Source organism: Pundamilia nyererei, unplaced genomic scaffold (genome assembly GCF_000239375.1).
Source record: "Pundamilia nyererei isolate P.nyererei 1_Seehausen unplaced genomic scaffold, PunNye1.0 scaffold00039, whole genome shotgun sequence".
NCBI classification, from domain to species: Eukaryota; Metazoa; Chordata; class Actinopteri; order Cichliformes; family Cichlidae; genus Pundamilia; species Pundamilia nyererei.
This window is the reverse complement of record NW_005187440.1, coordinates 3,774,205-3,793,865: the sequence shown is the minus strand read 5'-3', so window position 1 is coordinate 3,793,865 and position 19,661 is coordinate 3,774,205. Positions and strand designations below refer to the sequence as shown.

Here is a 19,661-nt window from a genome sequence, read left to right as displayed (position 1 = left end):
AAAAAGGCCTTTTTGAGGGAACACAAAATGGGTTAACAATTTAGCCTGTAAAGCCGGTGCTACTAATTCCTACAGGTGTTCCAACTTTCCAGGATTACTTGCAATCCCCTCTGTCTGCATAAAAGCATACCCTCAAAAGCATCAGTTGAACAGTATTGTACTGCAGAAAGTAGTGTGTTGCTACAGAAATGGCAAGAAAAAGGCAATTACAATGGAAGAGTGACAGACCATCATAACAATTAAAAATGTAGGTCTTTCCTACAGAGAAATTGCAAAGAAAGTCAAGGTGTCAGTGAGTACAGTTTCCTTCACCATCAAAATTCACTCAGGCAAGGGAAGAGGTCTCTCAAAGCCACAACTGAATCAGAAGACAGGTTTCTGAGAGTAAACAGCTTGCGTGATAGGCAGCTCACAGGACAACAGCTTCAAGCACAGCTTAATAGTGGTCGTAGTAAGCAAGTCTCAGTTTGAACTGTGAAGAGAAGACTTCGAGCTGCAGACATCAGAATAAGACAAAGAGTCTTGCCTGGGCCATGAAACACCGCCATTGGAATACTGAAAATTGGAAGAAGTTATTACTGACTGATGAATCAAAATTTGAAATCTTTCGTTCATCACGCATGATCCTTGTAAGTCGTCGTGTAAGCAGAAGGATGGTTCCACAGTGTGTGGCATTAACTGTCAAACATGGAGGAGCAAGTGTGATGATCTGGGGCTGTTTTTACTGGATCCAGGGTCGGTGACTTGTAGAGCGTGAGAGGCACCCTGAACCAAAACAGCATCTATCTGTCTATCTATCCGTCTGTCTGTCCTTCGGTCGCTTGATTTTCATCGACTTCACACTGAGTGTGGGAGTAGCTAATCAGCACATTATTCAAGGCAGTGTAAGAGCAATCACATTTGATTAATTGTTATCAAAACTGCTGGTTGTGACAGAAAACTCTCTGTTGAAGAGAAGCAGTTGTCAAGCAGCGCAGACTCATGAAAGCTTCAGTTTCTCATTTCGGGATAGACTTTACCTTATTTTAGTTGTGAATTCCAAAATCACGTTGCCCTGATGTAATAAAACACGTAAAATCTGGAACAACTTTGTGCCACTCTTTAAACTTCCAGTCCAGTTAGGGTGATGAACATGCATCTTTGAATGAACGTTGTTTTTTAAAAATGTAACAAAGTAAACCCCTTCTTCCTCGAGCACATTCACAATTGTCTGTTTTGTTACCTCTCCCGCCTCCATCTTGCAGGGTGTAAAGTTCCCCTGATACTCTCTGTGTTTGATTACATTCATTCTCTGATGAAGCTACGCTGCAGTCTGTCCTGTAATCTCTGTCATTCATCAATGTCAGCCTTAATAGAGGCAAAGAGGAAAAGGAAGGGAGCCCTGGCTGTTGGTAAACCTCCTGTGACTGGCTATACATCTGCTGATGTGTGTTTGTGTGTGTCTGAGAGAGAGAGAGAGAAACTGTGTGTGTTTGTTAAATCGAACCTCCTTTGACTATTTGCGTCCTTTCACAAAGCTCATTTTATGTTATATGTCCGCAGGATTATCTGCTTTCACTTAATGAGTGTTGGAAAGCTAGTGTAAGAGTGTACCTCTCAGTTTGGAAAGGTGTGTGTGTGTGCACATCCAATAAGCCTGTTCACTTATTTATCCGTGCTGTCAGCTTGCCCCATGAGAGCCTTACTCGCACAACAGTAACCTGCAGAGAGGAGAGGGTGAGTGAGGAGGAAAAGCACAAGGAAGCAGGGAAGGAGGGGAAGAAGGAGGTGTGAATTGAGTGGAAGGGAATTTCACCACTCCCTGCCAGACACTGAGGCTCAGTTCCAGCTGTCCTGTCTACCAACACCCCACCTCCAACCTCCCCCCTTCTTCCTGTTGGTGCCTGTATGCTTCGAGCAGTGGACTCAAAGGCTTTCTCAGCTCTGGCTTTTAGCAGAGTGGAGATAATGGGAGGCACTTTTGGCTCTTTGCAGCAGCTCCATATAACCAATAGTGCGCTTTCAGTCCAATTAAAGAAAGCTTCTTCGTGTGTGAGGAAGACATAGAGGTCCATCTGTGACACACCATCCACTTCATACTCAACAAATGCAGTTTACTGAATATAGATTCAAACTGTAAGTCTATTTATGAAATGCTATTTTAACTGCAGCTAAACATTTCATACAGTTCCACCTGTGGCAAAACACAAAGGTATTATAGAGATATTATCACAGGGACTTCTTTATGTTACATTATGTTGAAATGCTCTCCTTGCCTTAGGCTTTGCTTATATGTGAAGGAGAGTCCTACTATGACTAAATTGGTCTCCCAGTGAAGTAAAGTTGACTTCGATGACACGTGGAAGGAAGTTATTCTGGTGTACACTGGTTTTATTGCCACTGCATATTGGCTTTCCAGCAGCTACAACACATTACAGAACTGTTCAGTAATGCCATTAAGCCTCTGTCGTATTTTGTGTCCAGTGAACAAATGTTGCTGTGCTACATTGCTAATTTCAAATGGTAAACATGATAAAAGTAGCAGCTAATAATGTACATATTGTCCTTGGGATCCTTTTAATATACAGTGGGGAAATAATTATTTGCTAAATTTATACATTTGCTAACTTACAAAGAAATGAACACTGGTGGTTTAATTTTAATTAACAGAATATCAACAAAAAATCTGGAAAAACACATTACATAAAAGTTATATATTGATTTACATGTAATTGAGTGAAGTACATATTTGATCTCCTAGACCCAGCCAGAATTTTGGCAACTAATGATGTCCATCAGGTGTCCAAGTAACACACAGATTACAATTAGTCAATCAATTACTGAATCATTTTCGTCCATTTCACCGTAGGTAACACCAAAGAGCTGTCAAAGGACAACTGCAACAAGACTGTAGACATGCTTAAGGCTAGAATAGGGTATAAGACAGTCAGCAAGATGCTTGGTAAAAAGGTGATGGCTTATTTGGAAACTGAAGAAATATTAAAGAACCATCAATTGCCCACAGTCTGGAGCTCCATGCAAGTTTGTTAAAGATCTGAAGGCATTTAGGGCCATGGTCACCAAGAACACCATTAGTGGCGCACTACACCGTATTGGGTTAAAATCTTGCAGCACCCACGAAGTTCCTCTGCTCAATAAGGCACATGTACAGGCCCATCTTAAGTTTGTCAGGAAACATGTTGCACTCATCTCCAAGAAACTAAATGGGAAGACTTGGGTGCTATGGTCAAATAAAGCCAAAATCTGGCTCTTTTGGCATCAACTCGACCCACCAACTGCAAGTGTACCATCCCCACAGTCAAGCATGGAGGTGGAAATGTTATGGTTTGGGGCCATTTTCTGCTAATTCACAGCACCATGGGATGGGTTTTACAGCTTGACAGTGGCCCAGAACATACTGCAGAGCAATAAAGAAGTGGCTAAAGGTCATGAAGTGGCCGAGTCAGTCTCCAGACTTCAGTCCTATAGAAAATCTGTGAAGAAAGCTGAAGCTTCGGGCTGTGAAGCTCTAGCCAACAAACCTAAACAATTAGGAGGGTTTCTATAAAAATGAGTGGGCCAAAATGCGAGCTGTGAGATGTGACCAAACCTGGTGTCTTACTGCTGTGCTTGCTAACAAGAGTGTCTCCAGGAAGTAGTAAGTCATATTTTGCTTTTGGATCAAATATGTATTGCAGTCAATGAAGTCCAAATCAGTGCATAAAATTTATGTAAAATGTTTTTTTTCCTGATTTTTATTGATATTCTGTGTAGATGTACATCCTCACAGAGCCACTACCATGGCTAATGAAACACTTATTTGCTCTAAATGCCAAGAAAATGCATTTGCAATGCTTCTTTCATAGCTCTTCTTCCTATTAACTTTGTTTTTTTGTTGGAATATTAAGTTTTATTATCATCATTGGCTTAACTTTTGGAGAAATGAGTCCAATCATATCAATCGAATATTTCATCAAGTGACAGAGAGCTAAATGTAGTAGCAGTTCTGCATTTCTTCCAGGTTTGGTTGCATGCTATAATTTAGAAAATGTCTCATCTGCCACTGTCCCTCCTACACACTTGTCACTGTAGGTGTTTGCTTGTTTTCACAGAGGCAGTAGAGGCCAATAAAGGCTGATACCACTGTGCACTGTTGGTACTGCTGTAATTGTGGTTTTCAAAATGATTTTTTCAAAACGCATTTATTTTCAAATGTAGGAATCAACCTGTGGGAGATGGGCAAAATCTCACTTTTAGCTTTGGGAAATAATTCTTCAGTGGGACTTGCAATGCAAATCGACATGGTTTTAAAAAAAACGCTGCTGCAAGCAAAAACAAGCATTATGTGTTTACTAGTGACACGTTCCTTCAGAGATTTCTGAAAGATTTGCAAACTAAACTGTAAGCAAAAATGTCTTAATTTCATCCTGCTGGCAGAATCCTGCTGTCGTTTTGAAGAAAAACAGTATGAAGTGTTTATTTGTGTAAATGTCTTGTTGATGTGGACTATTTTTGTTACAGAAATAGAAGCCCTTAGGATTGAAATGATTGATAAGCCTTTTTGGGGTCTTTTCGAGAATCCTTCCTCCACCCCCCCCCCATATCTCTCCGAGTCAGGCCCAACACGGATAGCGTACGTTTTGCTGTAAACCTTGGGTGCCGCATTTTAGCTCGTGCAGCTGTCGACTTCTATCTTTTTGCCCATATTGGTGCTGGAGAGGATACTCGAGGGTGCATTAGAGAGGGTAGGGAGATTAGATACAGAGTGCTGATATCTCTCCTGTTTCTCTCCCGCTATGTCTCCTCTTCGCTGCCACTGCCTGGCCCAGGAGAATAGACTGGTAGAAGCAGCTTTTGTAGAAGCAGAGAAAGAAGGATGCGCCCTGTTGTGATTTCTGCAGGCCTGTTTCTTTCATTTCGCCTTTTCTCCTCCCTCTGACTTCATCAGTTGTTTTTCTGCCTTCTTCTTTGAAACTTAGTCTTTCCATACCTGCAATGCTGCAGAAAGCACTATGCATAACAAAATAAAAGACACAGCTATCCTTTACGTTATGGGAGAGAAAAAAAGGGTGTTTCTTGGCTGCTTGTTAGTCTGAGCACTGAGTGTTTTGTTGGATTGTTGAAATCGTGGCTTTATCTTCACACCTCGTGCACACAGTTTTCTATTGGGAACTGTTATAGATTCACCTTGGAGATGACTTTATTTATTGTTCTGTCTTTCAGGCTGAGAAACACATACATCAGATTCAATGACTGATTGATTGGGGAGGCACTTTTAATTGCTGTGTTTTTATACACTGTAATGGAAACAGGGGGACTGAGGCTTTCAGCAAAAGCATGCATGCTTTTGGACTGGGCGGGGAAACGGTACCCACTCGAACACAGAGAGAACATGTGAACTCCACAACAAAAGGTCTTTGATTTGAACCCAAGTCCTTCTTCCTGTGAGGCAACAGTGCTAATCACCACGCCATACTGCTCGCTTGAGTTTATTTGTATTGATTTTTGATTTGTTGATCCAAATATTTCAGTGCAGCTGCAGAATAGCATCGTATGAATAGTGTAGAGTCATTCACGCCCCCCAGGGCATAAATTGCAACTGAATATGATACATTCAAAGTTTTCATGTCGGTGATATCTTTGTGGATTTTCATGAATGCTATGAAATCTGGTGCAAATATTCCCGGTACAGCATGAATCATATCAGGGTGCATCTGACCCAGTGGTGGTTCCTGTGTTGTAGCTAATCTTGCGCGTCCATCTGTTGTGTTTGGTGAATAAATAAAGCTGTGCAGTGAATGGCTGGATAGTGTTGTAGCTTGAAAATGTGTATTTTTAAAATATTTTTTGGGGGGGATCTCTAATGCAAACAAGATACGTTAAACACTTGTGTTGCACACACAGCTTTTAATGTTTAACATGGTAATCTATGGTAATTTATTATCAAATGAATTATTTAAAGTTGAATCTTAGATGACATTCTGCACTTGTTGCGAGATGACTGGTGTGAAATTCAAGACTGGGATGCCAAATCCATCCCGTTAGAAATAGGTTTAACACCACGAGAAGCTGTTCGGAATTATACTTTATTCAAACTGCATTTTAAACGTCATTGTTCTAAATGATTGCAGATCACACTATAACAAAGCAAAAGCTTGCAACATGTATAGATATAAAGTATGCACATACCCCAGTATACCCAAAACATACGTATACATTTCTATACCTCAAGTTTCTGTAGCATTAGACTCTGTATGGAGCCCGTTGTAAACACCAAGCGACGGCTCATAAACACAGTGGCATTTACTCATCGCTGCTTAAACCTTCTTATCATCCATCACTGTTTTATGGCTAGTTAGCTCAGCTCCTGCTGCAACTGACCACACACAAGCCACGAGGCATTTTCATCGAGGCTTGTAAAAATCATTACACACCTGACTGTGATGTGTCCTTTGAAATAACTCACATAAGCCGAAATAGTGATGCTACTTGGTGTGAACACTTACATTTTATGTTTTTACAGCTGTATTCTCTTTTTTTCAGTGTGAACAGGAAGTGATATGTGCTAATTGATGATAGCTGATTAGTATTGCAGGTTGCAGACTTGACAAATAGAACGATGGGTAGGACTGAGTGCCTTTCCATGAGTATTCAAAACGCTGGAAAAGTTTGCTTCTTTTCAAAAATAGTCTGTTTTTAATAAAACTTCACCTCTCAATTCCCCTAGCCCCAAACTATTCCACATTCATTATGCTGAGGAAACACTTTATTTCATTCTGTTGTTTGGACTGCTGATGAAAGTTGTGAAGCATTGTAGACTTATGAATAGGCAATAGGCACAGCAAATTTAAAATGTGCCTTTCTGCAGTGAATTCATTTGTGGTTTCTCATTAGTGAATCTTCAAAAAAAAGAGACACGGAGAGAGGGGGGAAAAAAACTCTAACATCTTCCAAGGAGACAAAACAATCTCGTGGATTCTGCTTGCTCAGGCTGGCTGGTTTGTCTTCGGCTATGCTCAGGCTTAAAGCTTCCGGCAGGTTCTCTGTGTAACTGATGGCAGCTGTTTACCACCGAACTGTTTAGAAGCTCATTATTAGAGCGTGAAGCTTGTTATGAGGCCATGTGAGAGACTCGTTACTCGCTAATTATTTCTGAGGAGCTGCCTGGCAAGCTGTGATGGAAGTAAAAAGAGAGAGAAGTAGAGAGACATAGTGTTGCAGAGGGGTCAAATGAGTGAGGCTTTCTTACTGTTTGTTTTAATCCACTGGGAATTTCAGTTCACTAGAGTGTACATGAATTTAAGCTTAATCTGTATGTTTGCCATGTGCTTGTTTTACGTGGTAGATTTAATTTTAAAAGGGTGAATGGGATCATTTTGAGGGGTCAAAAGATGTAGAAAGGAATAAAAAACAAAGATAATTTGGGCTCTTTTCATTTTTAGCTTCTCAGAATTTCACTTTTCGTCAAATTTTCAACACTTCTGACTTTGCAGTACCCTTGTGTAAGTTGCACGATCTGATATCGTCGTGTTGGTGTTTTTCCCAGATCAGCATAGTAAATGTTGTTCCAGGATCAACATTGGAAGTGACCAATCAGAATGTTGTGACGTCATACTTTTGCGACTTCGGGAAAAACCGCCGTAAAACAAAAAACTGTACTTAAGCTGCGAGAAACCGCCTCTGTCCGCCGATCAACGGACCCTAACCCTAAACCCTTTAATAAACAGTAAGCAGAATTGATATTGTCCTTGCAACATTGGAATTTCATAAATGCACGAATGGCTTGGTGCGCCAAAGAATAACGTCACAACAATGTGATTGGTCACTTGCAATGTTGATCCTGGAACAACATTTACTATGTTGTTCCAGGAACAACATAGTAAATGTTGTTCCAGGATCAACACCAACACGACGATATCAGATCATCCATGTAAGTTGGGGTGAGTCAGTCTAACATACTCTTGATTGAACCATTTATAGCAGGGGTGTCCAACTCCAGGCCTTGAGAACCGGTGTCCTACAGGTTTTAGATGTGTCCTTGATCCAACACAGCTGATTCAAATGACTAAATGACCTTTTCAACATGTCTTGAAGTTCTCCAGAGGCCTGGTAATGAACTAATCATTTGATTAGTTCTAAAACCTGCAGAACACCGGCTCTTGAGGCCTGGAGTTCCCTACCCCTGAGTTATAGTAATGTGATGATGATATTCCCGTAGACAAAGTTTTAAAGTTGCATGTGCAATTTTGAGCATCATCTGGCCCATCAAAACAAATGTTTCCCTCCTCCTTTGTGCATTTTAAAGGGTTTTAGAAGTTTTTTTTCTTGCATGTCCCCTTCTCTCAGACTATCTACATCCCTGTTGTCAACCTCACATTCATTTGTGCATATTCCTACTGTATACACACCAGTGTTGGTCAAGTTACTTGAAAAAAGTAATTAGTAACTAATTACTGATTACTTTTTCCCAAAACGTAATCCCATTACTTTGCTGATTACTTATTTTCAAAAAGAATTAGTTACTTAGTTACTTTTTAAAAACATGATACACAACCTAAATAGGTAATAAAGCAGTAGACCTTTCAGCCCAGTTCTACTTTTTCATATAAAATGTAATCAAATGAAAAAAAAAGTCCCTTTTTAAAACTTGTTTTATTAGTTTTAATGTTTTAACTTCATGCACATCGCATTAAGCAAATATTAAATTATATGCAACAGTCTTTGATTTGAAGAAATTTGTTTAGCGTTTAAAGCTATTTTCTGCATATTCCAGCATATAAAATAAAGTATTTTTTTTCTTTGGACACTCCCTCTTTCAAATAGATGCAAGTAAAACACGGCAGAAAATAAATGAAATCAAAGACTCAGCAGCACTGAGTCCTGTCGCCCTTAAATCTATTTTTACCTGTTTAGCAGAAGCGGAGCAGTCGGTGGTTTGCCCGGTGCTGCAGCGGTCATGTCAGTGGGGGGATACGGGAGTTTCTCTGTGAATTTCACATTCCCGTGGCAGTGTGCTAGGTACTTGCTCAGAAGTTTAGATTGTTTTTTTTTGCTGTAAAAATACATTTTCTTCCCACTCAGTGTACAGCGGACTCTAATGTTTTTGTCATTTTTTACGGAATCAAACTCAAAGTAAGGTCAGTACTTCCACGTTTTAAACGCTGCATGGTAGTACTCTTTCCCACATTCTATATATTATCCATTGTTGATCTGCACACGTTTGTTACCACGAACGTCGCTCGCGCTTACGTCATTGTCATGAGACGCTCTCACAAAGAAAATCGCGGTTTAGTAACGCAGTAACACAGCGTGGTTAGTAACAGTAATCTTTTCTGCAATAGTAATCCCTTACATTACTCATTACTTAAAAAAGTCTTAATGATTTTTGTATTTTTTTTTAAATAACAAACAAATAAAGATGTGACTGAAGTGTTGCATTACCTGGGATTAAAACAGATTAACGCCATTTTTGCATTGTTCTGTGAATCCCAGTTTTGCAGGGGTAGTTGAATCAGAGTATAGACCTGCAGAATTCATCCTGCTACTTCTATGAGCACATTATCAATAAACACAAGTGATCTGATTCCACTGGCAAAACTGCTGAACTGACCACTCCTAAAAATGTTTGTTGTTTCTCTGATTGGTTTAACTTTTCAACCTATTGCTGCTGGCCTCTTTCATTTGCAGTCAAAATGTGCATTTGAAGTATTTTCTATTTCTTAAATGTGCTTCATTTGTTATGGAATAACAAGGGAACAGGCCTCACCTGCCCATAAAGCTTCATGAATAAAATTATTGTAATACTTAATAAGTTCATGATTTAAATTAAAGCTGAAAGTCTGCCATTCAAACACATATTGATTCATGTCAAATCCACTGTGATGGTATATGCAAGCAGAATTGCGAAAATTGTGCTTAAGTACTTAGGGACCTAACTGTTAAGTAACACTTCTCTATTATACACTTTACTGGAATACTGTAAGAAATGTATTAGATCAGCGATCCCCAACCCCCGGGCCTCAGACCGCTACCGGTCCGTGAGTCATTAGGCTCAGGTGTGAAATGTATAGTTTTCAGGGTTTTTATCGGTTTTCAGCGTTATTTTGTTATCGTTTTTATCGTTTACTCGGTTTTCCTTGGTCTTTTCACGTGTGTTATGAATAAATCTTCTTGTTTTTCGGTACCGGTACTAGTTTTATTTTGTTGTATTTATCCGCGACACCTTAAAGGCCGGTCCGTGAAAATATTGTCGGGCATAAACTGGTCCATGGCGCAAAAAAGGTTGGGGACCGCTGTATTAGATGACGTCCCACAAATTGTTGTTTGTAGGATTTTCCTGTAGATTACAGTTGGTAAACTGTAAAATAACAGTTTCATGCTGGAAAATACTCTGCTTACAGTGTAAGCAGTGGATAGATTGTTTTGCAAGAATGGATATAAATAAACCCAGTGGGGATTTAAGTTGTCACAGCGGCAGAAAATATAGTGGAGATAAAAATACAACAAATAGACATACAGATAAAGATACAGATAAAGAGGTAAATAGGCCAACTTTATCTTTATGGGATGTGTATTTTTACCTCATTAGTCTCCATCTTCACTGAGTCCATGAGACAATCATTTATAACTGACTTGAAGCTGGTTGTGCCTCTCAGGGTTCCCAATGAAGAGAAGAGAAATCATACAGCACCTTACAGGCTGCATGTTTTTATGGATAGCAGAGAAGACAGAAATAGCTCCTGCTCAAGTCCTGAATTTCTCATTGTTCCAAACGGAGGCGCTGAGCAAGACAAGCGATGCAGTCCAGAGCAAAATAAGCCATCTTTGGGATGAGGAACCTGATTCCTGTGGCTGTTTTATTGTCGTTATTATTAATGGAGATAAAACAAGGAAGCTGGAGAGTTGATTTTTCTATAAATTCTGCAGAAAGAAAGGTTGCTTCTAAATCTGGTGTATCTGGTACATGTTATGTGAAAAGAAGATTGAGGTGATATCCGAATGACTGGATTAAATCAAACCGTTCTAGATAGTAAATGCCACAGCTAGCTGATCCCGTTACCAATGACAATACAGGGCATTTCAGTATATTGTTATTCATGTTTCTCGTACTACATCGAAGTGAGCCTCTTCACTCGCCTGCTGTTGCTCTCAGACATGCGGTGAAACAAGAGATGCTTTAAGCGCATTCATCTCACACTGTTTTGTAATACAAGGGCTTAGTTGTTATTCTGAACTCTCTGCTCTCATTGTGTTTTTGTGAAGAAATAATCGCTCAGTGATGATGTGGTAATAATTTCTTGTGCCGACGTGCCACCTTTTGTTGTGTTGAATTACAGGAAAAAGATGACTTGTCCTTGGTGTTCTGGCTGAACCCTCTGGCTCAGGAAGCCATGTTCTCCTTTTAACCTTTTTCATTTGATTAAGAGGGAAAACAGTGTTTGACCTGCGCTGTGGGGAGGCGGGCCGGCAGCTGGGATTTAGGCCAAAACAGCAGGAAACTGATCTCAAATGGAGGAGCTGGCAAAGCCAAGGGTGGTGAAGGTCCACACACACAGAGACAATACACATGTGTGCATTGTGTGCCACTGCGGTTGTGCAGTGTTGCTGTACATAGAATACAGACACAATAGATTTTGGACATAAGAGCATGCAACACAAAATTCCATATGCACGCACATCCCAGGACTGGTGTGTATTACAGATCGTTTCATTTTCACCTCTTTTACCTCATTGTTTTGGTTTATGTTGACACAGTTCTCAGTGTAAACAAATGACAGAAAGACAACATCAACAACAAAGTCAAATACTTTCTGCTAATATGGGCTGTTGGAAACCAAGCTAGAGCCAAAAGCAGAATGTATATAACTGTATATTTATCAGTTCTTCCACCTTGTCTAGCCTCTGGTCATTTAATTTTTTACCTTGCTACAGTAATGTGTAAGGTGTGTACAGGTAAAGGGTAAATTTCCAAACAAAAAGGAAACACATAGATTGGAACCCATACAACAGCGATTTAATCATTTTTAATCATTTTTGTTTAATGGAAATTTTGACTTACTGGAGGCACCTTGCAACAGGTATTACAACCTTATCCTTCACATCAAAAGAAAAACATATGCAAAATATGAAGCCTGTTTTACTGTACTATTTGCTAAAGTCGGATAAGCATGTGGACACATGAAGGTAAAGCTGTTTGTGTGCTTCCAATAACAGAAATCAAAATGAATGCATAACATAGTGTTACAGCAGCAGGTCTTAGGAAAAGACACATTTTAAGTTTATGGCAGCAGATCTGACATTGTCTGTCTTTTCAAGAGTCCTTGGAAAAGATTAACTCCAACCAGCTCTCGCTGAACCCGTGATCCTCTTGAGAAGAGGAGAAGAAAAGGTCTCCTCTATAATATATTTTTCAAAACTTTTATGCTCTTCAGTTCTTGAAATTCTCCCCATCATTCAATACCATCGCAGAGACATCTGATTTATTTAAGTTCACTTCCCAACATGATAGCAACACCAGGCATACAGCCCCACAGAGCAATAAAAATAACTATATTTAACCACCAGAAGGCCAAGTCACTGTCATCTGGCTGTAGGGGTATCTTTCAGTCTACAGCTAAGCATAAAGCATCCACTGCGCAAAAATGAATAGCACTGTGATGTTTAATTTCATCCATTTAACCAGCAGATTAAAGCACCACTAAAACTAGCAACTACAAATAGATTCACATTTGGATGTGTATGCATCCATTGGGGATTATTAACTAAGTTACTGTTGTAATGAAAATGTAATTCTATATTTGCAGAAATGTAGCTGGGCAACACGGCAATGTAACCCTTCTTTTTCTGTGTGTAACGGAAGATGCACATACATCAGTTTAATTACCATTTTAATAGGCTGTGAGCCACATTACATTGTAACCACTTGCTTAACTGTTATGAAGCCATTTCAAGATGCTGAAAAGCTCTTGAGAGCACTGTACGCGGCACGATGCACCACCAGCCATCTCGCACACTGAGCAGCATTGACATTCAGAGGCTGATGCCGCCAGCTGCCCGATCATGATGGATTCAGATCGTGAGCAGAAAAGGCACAGAGAGGCTCAGTGTTGCCAAAGCCCTTATGTATTAAAAAAAAACTCGACTGTTGCACCAATGCGTTGTGGAAGCTATGAGGAGTGAGAGAGGGTTACACAAGGCTGCGGGCGAAATGCACAGAAGCAAATGCATGACGGGTCTCTCAATATCCTTGTTAGGCAGCTGTGAAATAACATATGAGCCCTTGGAAAGTGATTTTTTTTTTTCTTTTTTCTTTTTGAGGCGTGGAGAAGAGGAGAAGTGAACAGCAAAAAGTTTTACCCGTGTACTCTGCTTGGATTTAAATATGACTGCTCTTGAATTCACAGTCACTCCAGGTGTAGTCCTCAGAGCTTGTCAGAGTTGTGGTTTGGTCTCTGTTTTGAGACAAAGATCATAAATAAATAAATTTAAGAATGATTACATTTTAGTTCTTCACTTCACTTGTATCTCTTTAAAGTGCGTTACTGTGCTGTAAATTGTGAATTTCTTTGCTGTGGTTATTAGATTTATGCCTGCTGTGGTATGTTTACCCTCCAAATCTCCGACGATAATTGGAGCAAAGAATATGTGCTGCTACACGGTTCCCCATTGGCAAGCCTTAGACACAGAGCTTTTAAAAAGGTTAGGAATTTATGTATACAAACAGTAACAAATGATAAAAATAACCATTTTCTAGAACTAATATCCACTGCTAGATTCAGGAGTCACTTTTTAAACTGTGCACTATAGGTCAGGATCTGAGTCTGTGCAGTTGTGGAGCCTATACCTGCTGCTGGGTGGTTGTTAAAGCCTCCCAAATTTATGCGCTGTCGGCTTATCTCGTTTTCTATTTCTGTAGGTTTACTAGAAAAGATGTGAATGCATTAATGAGTTTTGTAGAGTACCAGTAACAGAGCTAAACTTAGTATCAAAAGTCAAGTAGCAAATTATACAACTGACTGGATCTGACTTTTTTGCCCACAAAAGTTCTTTAATTCTTCATGGCATAAATGTAACATTCCTTAGAGATTTTAATCCATATTGATACAGCTGCTGCAAATTTGTCAGCTGTACATCTATGAAGCAAATCATCCCAAAGGTGCTCTGCTGGATTGAAATCTGTGTACATTAAACTCATTGTCATTTTCAAAAAATTTTGAGGATGACTTGAGTTGTGTGACATAGGGCACATTATTCTGATGGAGGCATCAGTTGGTACTGAGAGACCCAAAGTATGCCAAGAAAGTATCTTCCACGCCATTGCACCACTGATGCAAAGGCATAATACAGTAGATCCATGTTGTTGGTTACGTCAAGATCATGTTAGACCCTAACGTGTCAATGTCGCAGCAGAAATCAAGACTAATCGGGCCCTCCAACATTCTTTCAGACTTTTGTTGATTCGTTTTGGTGAACTGGTGGGAATGGTAGTCTTAGTTTTCTGTTCTTAGCTGACAGGAGTGGCACTTGGTTTGGTCTTTGCTGCTGTAGCCCATCTGCTCCAACGTGCTGTGCGTTCTGAGCAGTCTGGCCATTCTCCCGTGACATCTGGCACCAACAAGGCCATTTTCTTCCAGAGAACTGCCACATTGGACATTTTATCTAACATTATCTGCCTCCTGTTTGGTGCTGGGCAGGTAGTATTGGTGAACATATTGGAGCTGAAAACAGCTAGCTGGCACCAATCACTGAGAAAATCAGCATTTCCAAAGCAAAAACCATCATCTTCCAACGCAGTCCCAGTGTCTTTGCTCTTGACTGATTTTCTTCCTTCTTCATTTCCACAGTAAAAACATAAGAAGATACTGTGAACTCTTATAATGACTTTATTGACATTGCGCATTGGTATCATTGGTATGATTATATCTCTTCTGAATGCTATACATAAGACAAGCCATAAACCAAATTTACTAAAAGAATTCTGTCCAGAGAGGAAGTAAATAATCAGAAAATGGAATTTGTTTTGCAATAACTCATCTTAGAACCTGCTGTATCTCTTCTCCTTGAATTTACATCCTTCTTGTGGAAAGCAACAGAGCACAAGAGAGGTGAAGAAGTATGTGCAGGCAGGGTGGAGATGAGTGTGATCTATAACAGAAGGGTAGCAGCAAGTGTGAAAGGTAGTTTTTTGACTTAAGAAATTTTATATTTATGGTTCTTTCAACAAAACAGAAAACAATTTCCTTCCTTTCTCTCGAAAATTTCGCTATTCTGAAAAGTGTCACCTAGGCGGATCTCATCCGTGTAAACAAGCTTATAAGGAGTGTAAGATAGACGTTAGGTTGGCCGGAGTAAGTAGGCTACAAAGGAACATTTCCTGTTCCCCTCTTATCACCACTGTAATTACCACATTCCACTTCTCAAAGAAATAAACAATAGCAGGCGCCTCTGCAGCTTTCTCCACTCCAAGCTATCTGCTGCCTCACACGCTGTCCTCCACCTTCCTCCTCCTCTCCTGTCCCTCTCCCTCTGTCTCACACACAGCGCATCTCATATTAATTCTTCCCATATACAAACACACAGAGCCACACTCTCACAAACATCAGTCGTTAATTTGATCTCTGCTGATGATTTATTTTCTCGATGACTGCGCAAACACACGCAGCCTTTTCTTCTCAGCCCCCGTTAATTTGTCTGTCCATCTCTCCGTCCTCCTGTGGTAACAGGGCTGACACGGAGTGTGACTTGGCAGCCGTACTGTAGCTTTTAAGCACCGACTTGCAGCAGTCGCCCGAGAGCCTTCCGTCGTTTATCTCGCGGATAATAATAATGCTTAGGGGTGAGCAGACCTAACTCATCACTGCCTTTTATGGCTTCAACAATGCAGTGATTATAAATGGCTATTAATAAGAGACACAGCATTAGAGAGCCACAAGTTTGAATCATCTTTACAGGAGAATTGTTCAGATTTGCAGAGTAGCAGAAGATAATTTAATTCTGCGCGACAATATGTGAGATTTTCCTCAGATTTGTTACATTTTAAAAGCTGCTTTTAAAGTCTTAAACAGGTGCGGGAAATATTGCAATTAAGAAAAGAGACATTTTACTGGATGAGGCAGACTGAGAAACAGCACATTGTGCTATCAAATTAGCATCTGCTGTGTGGGTTTTGTAAATTACTGGGTGAGAATTATCTCTCTTACATTATAATAAACTGCTGATGACTATCACATTTTCATGTGGTTTTATAATTTGGGAAGCATTAAAGCCCCCTCCCCCCCAAAAAATGCCCAAGGATTTTGCATTGTGGGCTTCACAGCTAAGTGGGAAAAGATAGATGATCATTGCTAAAAGCAAATTCAAAGGCTCTATCTTCCACCGTTCTTTATGTCCCAGCTTTGAATATTATCTACAAGAGAAGGGCCACGGGCATTGTTGCTGACTCCGGCTGTGTAATGTCAAATCGATACCTGGTGTGTTTCGGGTTTCACAAATGAAAAATACAAGCAGATTTGATCAATGTACAAGAGGGATATATGACTCGAGGCTTGTACCGCTCTCGTAATACAAGACGGATCCATAGCGCAGCCTCACTGGTTGAACGGGCGAGATTAATCTATGAACCGAGATGAAAATCGGCACTTAGTTGGCACTGATTTCACTCGGTCTTATTGAGTGAATAAGCTGGACAAATCTTGGTAGGGACAATTTCAAAGGTGGAGATTTTTTTTAAAGTTTATTGAAGTTTACAGTTTGAAGGAAAACTCCTAATTCCTGCATGATAAATGAAAAGTTTTGTAGACAATGCTGAAAATATGGCAGTGATGTAGACGCAAGCAGCGAATTCAGTGTTGCGTTTCTTTCATAGTAGTAGACATCTCTGGTGTGATTGATCGCTGCCTGTTGAGTTTTGTTTTGATTTTTTTGGTGGGTGTATGTGAAAGGAAAGGGATGAAGAATAAAAATGATGTAAGATTCTTGTTTTCTTGTGTTCATGTGTGAATGTTTTCCCTTGTTTTAATGTTTAAACGCTGTGAAATATATTTTTAATGACTCCCGAGCTTTCAGCCGGGCTTTGAATTGGCCATTTCCATATCCCTCTTTTTTTGAGCCATTCCTTGGCAAATTTACTATGCTTAGTATCATTTTCATGGTGATCAATTCAATTCCAGTTTAGCTTGAACTTTTGGACAGACGGCCTCATATTGTCTTCAACGACTCTTTCATATGATGCATGGCACATTATTTAAAACAATGGGCTGTCTTTGCTTCTGTTTATTGGCAGAATGAATTTTTTCTCTATGGTTACTCTTGGATAGCAAAGACTTTTTCCTGGCACAGCTCTTGCACATTTAAAAATTAGGGCCATGGCGTGATTGTAGATACATGCACTTTAACACCTGCAGAAGGTGAATTTGGGTGGCTATTGAAAATTAATTTTTGGAGAAAATTCTCTTGCATTTGGCGGTTTTCCCATTCATGGGAAAACTAGCAGTAGTGACTTTTGTTATTTCTAAATTACCTTTCTTAAATAATTCAAAGATTAAAATCTATTGACAGACTGACAGGCATACACATACAACACACTTTGATTTTTATACCAAAGAAACGCACTTTTCCATCAGTCTAAGGAAGTTTAACTGTGAATTAATCTTTTATATTCAGTCATCCATCTGTGGATCATGCTAGCCTAGTTTAATAACTCCTGGAGATTGGAGCCTATATGGTGCTGGGGGCGGAGTCTGTGAATTTACTCTATTAGTGTCATAGCCCCTCTAGGAGTTCGGAGTTAAGAGGTCAAGAGTTAATGTTTCCATTGTAACACCTCCAGATTTGACATAGAAACACTCGTTTTTAACACTCGATTTTAACTACTATCATTTTACACCTCAGAGTTACATTAAAAGAATGTGACTCTACTTAGAGTAAAATTAACTCTACTTTTGCAAGAAGACTACTAACACCAAAACATTTAACACTTTTGTTATTTGCTGTGTAGGGAAATGGATGGGTGGGCATACATTTTCTCCTGTTTATTCTTATAATGTGTTGGAAACCCTTACATATTCAGTTCAGGTCATTTGTGTTTTATTTGCACCCTTTATTGTTGGATTGAAAACCCCAATAATAAGATTATGAGCTTGGCGATGGTGGGAAGTAAAAACTCAGTTTTAACAGGAAGAAACCTTCGGTTCAGTGAGGCGTAGCCATTTGCTGTAACCGGTTGGGGGTCCTGAGCCTCTCCCTGAGCCTGGTTCTGCAGGAGATTCTGGGACCCTAACGAGATGTTTGAAGCCTAATCCTAAAGTTATCGAGGATGATTTTTTCGAAATTTTAGGAACCACACTGTCTTCAGTCTTTACTGAGATATTCCTCTCACTGGCTTGGGAATTCCTAAAAAATAAACAAATTCTTCTTAAAATCAGCTTGCAAAACAAGTCTTTGACCTTAAATTTTCAAGAACATCTATTTCTGACTTGCCTCTAAACCTACCTCATCCTTCACATGTACCACGATACTTTCTTCCAGTTAAACACCATATTTGATCATATGATGATACTGCTGTAAAGTGGCCCACTGGATCACTATTATGGGTTGGACCACACCCATCGTCAGACTCACCCTTTCATGTAATCTCAGCTACAAAGCTATAAAGTTTCATGACTGCTTCATATACTGTTGTGATTTTAAAGGTTTAAGCAATCACAGCTATACTGTTTTAAGTTTTTAAAAAGCCTTTTTTTCTTAATAGGTTTCATAAACGCCAAAACATTGAACATTTTTTATGTGTAGTTTTCAAATATAACTTACACTTCCTTCTCACCCTTGGGGTCTTTCTTCAGTACACACCCACTCATTCTGCCTGTTCGCGTTCATCAGTCTCACCTTCACACACACACTTATCATTTAGCTGTAGCAGCTTGAAAATGGAACAAAGAAAGCACTCACCTCGTTTCCGCCATGATTTATGCTAGGGCTGCTGTATTATTGGTTCAGTTAATATGCAGACTCATTACACTCATCCCAGTCTCAGATTTATCAACTGTTTTGCTGAAGCAATTTAAGGGTTTTCCTGAAAATTGATTTAAGCGTTTCAGAATATATTTCTGAGTACTTATCACTAACAACTTCCTCCTTCAATTTCACTCTACCTCAATTTTAATTTGACAGAAAAGGGTCTCAAGCTCTAACTTTCTCTCTTCTCTGAAAGATTGTTGGATTTGTGATGTATAAATCAAACCTCACTCTGTGTCTGAATGTTGGATCAGAACATTTTCTACCCTTACAAGAGTAAAACCGGGCAGAAAAAAATGAATAGATAGTGACTAAGTGCCCTTTTACCAGGCTCAAGTCAAGAAAATTGTCATCCACTTGTAAAAAGCTCATTACGGTTTTGGTGCAAGCTCCAAAGGGCATCCACTTCAGGCTTGCTGGTCTGTCTGAACTGAAAGCTTGCTACTAGAACCATTTGTTAACCGTGTCTGTGTTTGTCCAGCCATGTTCACAGAGGTGCCTCACGATATGACTGCCCAAAGAGGTCAGGATGTGGAGATGGCCTGCTCATTCAGAGGAGCGGGAACCCCTTCCTATGCACTGGAAATCCAGTGGTGGTACATCAGGAACCATCTTGACTGGACCCACAGGCAGCCCTGGACAACTAATGAAGTAAGTTCACAACAGAAATT

At 39.8% G+C, this 19,661-nt stretch overlaps 1 protein-coding gene across 1 annotated transcript in view; it reads left to right on the top strand.

Annotated features, from left to right (window-relative positions):
• Positions 1–19,661, top strand: part of LOC102213927 (V-set and transmembrane domain-containing protein 2-like protein) — a 47,559-nt gene that overhangs the window by 21,415 nt on the left and 6,483 nt on the right. Inside the window, exon 2 of the mRNA XM_005730837.2 lies at positions 19,472–19,641. Coding sequence (XP_005730894.1) covers positions 19,472–19,641 — 170 coding nt within the window. The remainder of the gene's footprint in view (positions 1–19,471; positions 19,642–19,661) is intronic.